At 32.7% G+C, this 9,191-nt stretch overlaps 1 protein-coding gene across 1 annotated transcript; it reads left to right on the top strand.

Moving 5' to 3' along the window:
• Positions 1-539: 539 nt before the first annotated feature.
• LOC103491792 (mitochondrial import receptor subunit TOM20-like) lies at positions 540-6,656 on the top strand. The gene is made up of 6 exons (XM_008451882.3): positions 540-831; positions 1,253-1,331; positions 1,551-1,720; positions 1,812-1,859; positions 4,246-4,335; positions 6,193-6,656. Exons 1-6 carry the CDS (start codon positions 733-735, stop codon positions 6,310-6,312), a joined length of 606 nt encoding a protein of 201 aa, XP_008450104.1. The 5' UTR covers positions 540-732; the 3' UTR covers positions 6,313-6,656.
• The last annotated feature ends 2,535 nt before the right edge of the window (positions 6,657-9,191 follow it).

The raw sequence follows: 9,191 nt of genomic DNA on the forward strand, positions 1-9,191 counted from the left end.
CTAGTCTTATGTAAAGTCTTTATATATACATAGGATACTCCCACTTCCATGTTTCTACGTGAACAATTCAGGATCACTTTGTACTAACTACGAACCGGGTCGCATACATAGTGTTTCCAAAATAAGGCGTCCAACCTTATTCATACACTTTAGACCATTTGGGCTATATCGAGCTTGGTCTACGTTTATGTCTCTACATAAAGTCCAAGTTTAAGCTAAATAGTCTTAGAGCCTTAGTTTATTGGATTTAGATTATATTATTCAATTTTCACTAATAAGACCTCAATATAATCTAATCTATAAATTACAAGTTTTATGACATAAATTCCAACTTGGGTTAGAAAAAATAAATTAAATATTTACAATTAAAAAAATAAATATGTATTATCTCACCTCAAATAAATAGAATCTCGTATAATTAAATATAAATTAAACATTTGTAGCATTTTTTTTTGTTTTTTGGTGATTGGTTTTGAGTGTGAGGATGGGCCTATGATCTTGAAACTGGAGGAGGCAAGATGCAAGATCGCAGACGGCCCATCGTTGAATCGTTGTGTGGGCTGGTTTTCCCCATTGCCGTGTTTACAAAGACAGAATCTTTCGCGAATGGAGCGTATGAGCGCCAAGAAACTACCGCTTATTCCATGAATCCGTCCTAAAGCTCAACCGCCTTCTCCCCCATTTTCCCAGCTTTCTTCTCACACAACCATTTTTACAACCCTTTTCTTCCTAATGGATTTGCAGCCCAGCGAATTCGATCGCATTCTTTTCTTCGAGCATGCTCGTAAGAACGCCGAATCTACTTACGCCACCAATCCCCTTGATGCCGAGGTTACCTTTCCCACTCCATTTTTCTCATCTACTAATTTTTTGTTGCGTCTCTCCATGATTTTACTTGTCTACGCATTGGTTTGCTTAAAATTGTATACAATTATGTTATGAACTCTAGGGTTGAGTTCGATTTTTACTTTTTGTTAGTTGATCGCCATGGAGACCCCAATTTTTGCTTGCTCGTCGTTGAACAATGACTCCCTGTATTTTTTTTTCCCTTTCAAACATAAGTATCTGAGTTACCATTTGGCTTTCCGCTTAGAATTCTGTTTGCATTTAATGGGGAGCTAAATTTTAAGGGGTAAAATGAAAGAAATGATTTGGGATTAACTGAAATCACTCCTGTGGATTTTTAAAGGGTATAGTGTTTGTGACAATTGAGCGGTATTTGATAATCAAACTTGGGCGGACTTTCTTGTAGAATTTGACGAGATGGGCAGGAGCTTTGTTAGAGCTTTCTCAGTTCCAGAGCGTTCCAGAATCGAAGAAGATGATTCTAGGTATTGTTTCATTCCCTAAAGTCAGATGATGAAGCATGGAAGTTGAGGATGTTTTTGTTTGACTTTAATTTGTGGATGCCCTGGGGGTTCTTTTTATTTGTGATCAATTTTTCCGTTTTCCAAAAATTCATTTGCGATTCCAGCTCTTTCTTTGATTTAGTGATTTTAGTGTTGAGCTTTGAGCATATTGTGGATTAACTTGTGATGGGGTTAGGGCAGACTCAATTTCAAAGCTGGAGGAGGCACTGATGATTAACCCAAAGAAGCATGATGCTCTTTGGTGCTTAGGGAATGCTTATACATCCCATGCTTTTTTGAACCCAAACCAGGATGAGGCAAGGGAGTTTTTTGATAAGGCCACAATATACTTTAAGCAAGCTGTGGATGAGGTACTAAGCCAGAAAAACTTTGGAACAAAACTTATAATATGCATTTTTCTAATGAATTTTCTAGTTTAACATGGTGATTTGTTGCATTCAGGATCCTGGAAATGAAATTTATCTGAAGTCTTTGGAGGTGACTGCTAAGGTATTTCACTGTTATTTTGGGATCAACATTCTTTGATGCAGTTTGAATGTATTTCTGTTTTCAAGACTATGTTCCTTGGAATGGCTTTACGAAATAATCTGATTGTTTCATCTGTGCTTTGTAAAAAGAATGTAGATACTAATCGATGTTTCTAACCTATAACAACATTAGAGGTAGAACATTTTTCAATTGACTCCCACCACTAAATTTCTGACAGCTAGGAGAGGGCCAGAGAGGTAAAAAGAAGAGAGGTTTTTTATTTTTATTTTTTAATGTCAGATCCCCTCTTTTCCCTATCTTGGTTTTTTATAATGTGGGAGATGGTAAGGAAACGTATTTTTGGGAGGATAGACCTCTCATATGTGTTTCCAAGGTTATTTCATATATCCTCTATGAAAAATTGTTTTGTATCAAACTTTTTGGTTTGGTTGCGAAATTCTGTCACTTTCTCCTTTGATTTCTGCTGGCTGTCGTCTAATGGGGAAATGACATAGGTGGATTCTCTTCTTTCCTTGATTGAGGGTTTCAACTTTAGACTTGGGAGAACTGATGTTCCTAACCTGTTGGAGGGATTCTCTTGTAAGTCATTTTTTAGGGTTTCAACTTGAGTTGGTCTTTTGATGTCTTGTGGAGGATTAAGATTCCAAAAAAATTAAGTTCTTTTCTTGCAAGTTTTGCTTGGTCATGTGGATATAATGGATAGAATTTTGAGAAAGATTCCTTTGTTAATGGGTCATTTTTGGCGTATCCTTTGTTAGATGGTGGATGAAAACCTAAATCATCTTCTTTGGGAGTGTTAATTTGCGAGATCTGTTTTGAACAGTTTCTTACAGAATTTTGATTTTTCACTCTCTCGCTAGAGGATTGTTCAGTTGAGGGTTGGGGAGTTCCTCCTCCATTGGCCTTTCGAAGACAAAGGCCATTTTCTTTGGTTCGCAGGGGTCTGCGTTGTTCTGTGGGATCTTTGGGGAAGGACAATGACGGGGTTTGGTCTTTAGTGAAGTTGCATGTTTCTCTTTGGGCTTTGGTTTTGAACGATTTTTGTAATTACTCTCTAGGCATTATCTTACCTAGTTGGAAACTCTTTCTTTAGTGGCCTTGTGTCTTTGTATGCTCTTGTATTCTTTCATTCTTTCTCAATGAACATAGTTGTTAGGAGAGGAAAAAAAGATCTCTTTCCTTCTTTAAGTATATGTGTAAAACTTAGTGTTGATGGAACCAACATTGGTGGATCATATACGTTTGATTGTTTTTGTATGGTAAACTAGAATTTCACTATATACTACTATGTGGGACTATTTTGGTTAGTTATGCTTGGACTCACATTTTAATTTTATTTATTTAATTAAATTTTTTAATGCTTTCACCTTCCTCAAAAACACATCTGAATTCTTACTTTAAATGGAAAAAGAAGACGCATGTAGAAAATCTTTCCTCATTGAGACTGCAAACAACTTGACGAAGAATATTAATAAACTTATGTCCTTTTTGGCAGAGAATAGAAAATATAAATTTGGAAACAAGGGATAAGATGAAAACAAAGTGTATTTCATGTTTTCAGATATGTGTTTGGTAGCAAAATTCAGAAATTAGATTCTAATTCAAACGACTGTAAACCAGTCGTAGTTTCTCATTAAATATTAGTTGACAGTAAACTATTATTAATTTAATTTATCAACATAATTTATGTTAAAAATTGTCTAATTATTATCTGTAATATAATATAATTTATAGCATAAATTGAAATTTAGTTAGAATTTAAATTTTGGTATTTACTCTATATGGTTATAAAAGCTAATAAATTGTTCTATGGTAGGGACTATTTAAGAGGGTTTAACAAATCATATGGGACCATATATGAAGTTATATCAAACCCATATGGACCTAATTCTAACTTTTAAAACCACATGGACTCATTTCTATTCTAACTTTATCCAAATTGCAGGGGGAAATTTGCTATTTTTTCTAACTTATAATACATATTTTAATTTAAAAAATATAAATTGGGTTTATAGCATGACATACTATGATTTTAAATATTTTTATCTTTATTTAATCTAATTTTGCATTTTAAAATTTAAAATTCAGATCCAGGATACGTTTCCAAATGCGCACCGTTTGGATCGCAGAACTTGGAAACTATTTTCAAAATTAGAATTTGAGTTGTCTGCCAAACGCATGTTCACTAAATTAGAATTTGAGTTGTCTGCCAAACACATATTCACTAAATTACGTGAATCTGAAAACGTAAAACAAAATTTGAATTGCCTACCAAACACTCTTAACTTTCAGAACAGAAAACTCAAGACGGGCCAGTTAGTACTTTGTTTCTATCTTTTGTTATAATATTGATGAACTATTCTTATTTTGTGGATTGTTCCTTTAGGCTCCGGAATTGCATTTAGAGATCCATAAGCATGGGTTTGCTCAACAGGCAACTGGAGCAGCGGAACCTTCTGCTTCATCCAGTACTAAGGTATTACTTATTGCTTAGGAATGATAACATCTGTAGTTACTTTCTAATTTTTATCTTCTATAGACGGGATCGAGTAGGGTTTTGCCATTGGTATGTTCTATGCATGTTTTGTATATTCATTAGCTTGTTAGAGAAGAGGTGCCTTCATCTTGCTATATTTTTCATGCTTTCAAATTGGTAGTATCATTTTCATGAAGTCATGTACAAAAAAAAAACAAAGCTAGAATTATGCATGCTGACAATTTAGTGAATCTTTATACTTGGGGCATCTTCCTAATACTTATTTGTTTAGAGCACTTATAAAATAAGTATTTTTAGCCAAAGTACGGTATTTCACACTCCAGGAGACTATATGAGAAAATTCTTAGCAACATAGTTCATCGATGTTTGGTTCTGCATACAAGTGCTTCTCTGTCTGATAAGAGATTTAAAGTACTCTACGGATATGCATTTTCAAAAAGCGCCTTAAAGTTTTTTCATTCTGTTTTGGGAGGTTAAATTTTTTATTATGTTTGTGTCGATTTGGTCCCCAAACTTGCTAAAAGTGTCTAATTGGTCTATGAACTTTCATTTTTGCATCTAACACCCAAACTTCTAAAATGTGTTTAATAAATTTAGTTCTTATACATTCAATTTTATGTACCAATAGTCTAAGAAGCACCGACACTCCTAAGATCGAAGTATCAGTGTCGAACACATTCCCAACACCGATATGCTGCCTACACGTCTCTGACACGCCTGCTGGTGTGTCAAATTTTATTTTTGATTTTCAGACACAGCTCCGAAAAAAAAACCCTTAGAAACGACCACTTATCCCATCTGGCCTAATGGCAATAATTATTAGGTTTCTCTTTTTCTTTTTATTAATTATTAGGTTTCTAAGTTTCTTGACGTTCACGCTCTCTTCTCCGATTCTTCCCACCAGCCCACCAACTGTCTCTGCCCTAACCCTCTCACCGGTCATTGTCGCCACCCATCCTTCTCGCAGGTCGCATTGATGTTTTTAATTACTCTACTAAAACTTTATGTTTTATGGCTCCAAACTTATTTTAATGTTTTAATTGGAATCCTTGTTATGTAATATGCTTATTTGCATGACATATATTTAAATTTTTTACTAAAATATTGACGTGTCTCCGACGTGTCGTGTCTTACTTTTTTTGAAAAATGGCATGTTGGTGTCGTCGGGTTGCTGAATCACATGTCAGTATCTCTTCTTCCTAGCCAATAGTTTCTAGATTTTAAAAGTGTCTAATATGTTTTTAAACTTTCAATTTGTTCCCATGTATCATAAAAGCCTAGTTTGACAATAATTTCATTTTTTAAATTTATGTTTGTTTGCTTTGCTCCCAGTTTTCCAATTCATTTATTAAAGAAACACTTAAATTTCTAGTCAAAATTTCAAATTTTGGAGTTGGTTTTTTAGAAACATTACTAGAAAGTGGATGACAAAATGTAGAACTTATTTGTGAAGGTAGTGTTATAAGCTTAATTTTAAAAGTCCGTATACTAGAGAGTAGGCACTAAATTGAAGACTTAGGGATCTTTTAGGCACTTCTGAAAGTTCTAAGCACTAAACTAATTAGACACTAACCTGAAGTTTAAGAAATAAACTTAGTTTATTTATTTATTTTGAATATAACTCATATGTTAGTTTCAAACATGATAATTATGGGTAGGAAGTGGTTTTAGCCGTTCCAAAAGTTTTCCCATTGGGTCTTACCACATCGGTATCTGCTGTTTATATTATATATGATTCATTCAGCAACATCTTTATTTTATCTAGAGAAGATATTCATAATCAGTTCAGTACAAGCTAATAATTTCATGCTCTTTCCTTCTTTCATGACACCAAAGAAAAAGGGTAGCAGTGATCTGAAATATGACATATTTGGATGGATAATACTTGCTGTTGGCTTAGTTGCATGGGTGGGGTTCGCGAAGTCTAACGTCCCACCCCCGCCAGCACCCCGATAAGTCGTCTTGTGAGAAGTTTGGAAGTCCAGAGGCATTTATCTGATCTATTAGTAGAGATGAGAATTACATATCAATCATCCCCTTTCTTTTATTTTTTCACTCTTTTTGGGCAGTACTATTTTTAGTAGATTTATTATCATGTGAATCGCTTTTGTTTCTGCTTTTCTGCGCTATGACTTGTGTAAAAAAGAAGTTGGGTTTGCATCCTTTGTAATGGGAGGGGGGTTTGTTGGGAACCTTTGTTTTACTATTTGGTGATGATTTGTAGAGTAGAAAAGGTTTTACTATAATTTCTTTTCCCAATATAGGAATGTTAAATTATAATTATAATTTTTTTATTTTTAGTTCTTGAACTTAAAAGTTAAAATATTTTTCTTTTCCTTTTAGGAAGGTCAAATAATAAACTTACTTTACTAAAAATGTCTAGTATGATTCCAAATTATACCTGAACCCTTTTCATTAATTGTTCTCATTTCTTCAAAATAGGGAAGAAAAAAAAAGTTCTTAGCTTAGTTCTTTTTTTTAAAAAAAAAAAAGGGGGGGGGGGGGGAATAAGAAAGGTTCAATTTACCTTGGATTTTTAGATCTGTAAAGATTGTAAGAGTTTTAGTTTCATTATTTATTTCAATTTTTATTTTATTTACTTTGTATTTCTTATATCTATATCTAATATACTCTATATCTTGTATATTAGTAATAGTTGTATATCAATAATATATTTGATATGTTCTGATACAATTGACAGATTGCCAATTAGACTTATTATTTGTAGGTACCATATAGAAAAATATATAGCAAAATTCAGATTTAGCTATTAATCCTCTCTAATAGATCAAACCCTTATAGGAGTTTGTGTGCAGAGAATTTATTTATCACATAAGAATGTTGGTATACTTGTATGAATAATAATATGATATGCTTTATATCGAACAATTTTGCTGCTTCATGGATTACCCAACAATAAACATGAAATATTCCTATATCTTCCCTCCGTGCGTGTATTAGGTGTTAGAATAAAATTAAACTCAAATGTGGAAATGATTATCATTGATGGATCTAATAGGATAATAACTATATAAACTAAAATGCGATAAAAGAATGAATATCGAATTTTTTTATGATCGATCTCGAATCTTAATATAGTATATTCTTCAAATTGATATTTAATGATACAAGGAGTTGTTTAATTCAATTAATGAATAGAAAGTCTGTTATTCTTTATGAAAAACAAATCACGTAGAGATTTCTAAGGAGCATCTATTAAAAGAAAGTCACTCGCGAAAAACTATCTATACCTGCATGTACAGGTAACTTCTCACATTTAAGATAACCACACAGATCTCACATTTAAGATAACCACACAGTGACTAATAACTTGGGTAACTACCTGCAACTCATGTAGCTTCCAACTCCTTCACTAGATGAATAGTTATCCATGAACTTGGGTAACTACCAATTCCTCCACTATATTGATAACCAATCATCATTAAAAACCAAAACCGCCTTTATATTTCACATAATGCCTCCACTCAAACATATAAATTTCACGGTGTGGGATGGAGGGATTTACATCCGATAATTGTCTCTTCAGTACTACACTATTCATCACTGTGTGTACAACAATGACGATTATCAAATACTTAAATTATATGAATCAATATTAGAAATAAAAATTTCTAACATTCTCCCATTTGATTTCAATATATGACAAGTATACAACATACTAAAAAGTCTTGAGCTTCCCATCTAGTAACGTTCCTGTTTCCTGTTTTTTGTTCTTGTTCTTCTTTTTTTCGAACCAGAAACAGAAAACATGTTTGATAATTGTTTCTCTTAATAATGTCCTACATTAAACGTATGTCGACTATTATCTAATTCAACTAAACATTAATATATGTATTACATTAGACATAAAAAAGAAAATTATCAAAAGTTTATATCATTTAATACAAACAAAACCCAATGCACAAATAAAAACAATAACATAAACCTTAAATTGTATCTATCCTTCACGTGTTGCCCAAATTTGATTGATAATATCATCTCTCACTCGGACCATTTGTCTTACATGATATCGATTCACATCTAATTCAATTATATTACTCTGCAAATTGGCCGACAAATTCTGTGTACTTCAACGATCATTGATTCATTGCCAAAGTCATTGAATAGATCATCTTAACGATCATCCAATCTAATATAATTGTGAATTGTACATGCTATCGATATATATTTTTGTGTCCTGATTGGTTATGGAGGCATCTTCTTAAGAATAGGAAATCGAGCCTTCAGCTCACAAAAATGACTCCAACGATATTTCACAATGAAGAATGTCAATAGTTAAACACTTCTTCTCTACCTCGAAGGCAATGTCCCCTTTCCCTAAAATCTTGTATATGATACCTTTGACATCGAAATGGTGCTAAAAATCATAACATATTTGAATACCCTGAATCGACAAGACAATATTGATCTGCATATAATAAAGGAAATAAAAAATTATCATAAAGTCAAATATCGAATTAAAGCTCTAAAAACACATAATTATTTACCACATAGAAAATTTATTCTCAGGATTCTTGATACATTCTAGAAGTATGTGAGAATCATTAGTTGATTCTTCCTAATTAGAGATGAGATACGTGAATAACATGTTAAATGAATAGACACACGTTATATTCCATGTTGTGTTAGTTTTTCTTGCACAAAATGATATTTGTTCATTTTGGGGAATACTTGCAGCAACGTGAGTGCTATCAATAGCACTAATACAATCCTAAAAGATAGACATAAACACAAGTATATTTCAAAATATTATATTTTTGAAACATAAATCAAAACATAAACGCATTACCTTAAAGAAAGGGTAATATTTCGAA

The sequence above is a fragment of the Cucumis melo genome, chromosome 6 (assembly GCF_025177605.1).
Source record: "Cucumis melo cultivar AY chromosome 6, USDA_Cmelo_AY_1.0, whole genome shotgun sequence".
In the NCBI taxonomy this organism is placed as follows: domain Eukaryota; kingdom Viridiplantae; phylum Streptophyta; class Magnoliopsida; order Cucurbitales; family Cucurbitaceae; genus Cucumis; species Cucumis melo.

Excerpts from the sequence above, each read along its gene's own strand:
- LOC103491792 (XM_008451882.3), top strand. The coding sequence starts at position 733 with ATGGATTTGCAGCCCAGCGAATTCGATCGCATTCTTTTCTTCGAGCAT. Across the intron at positions 832-1,252 it reads CCAATCCCCTTGATGCCGAG|AATTTGACGAGATGGGCAGG; the intron begins GTTACCTTTCCC and ends ACTTTCTTGTAG. Across the intron at positions 1,860-4,245 it reads CTTTGGAGGTGACTGCTAAG|GCTCCGGAATTGCATTTAGA; the intron begins GTATTTCACTGT and ends TTGTTCCTTTAG.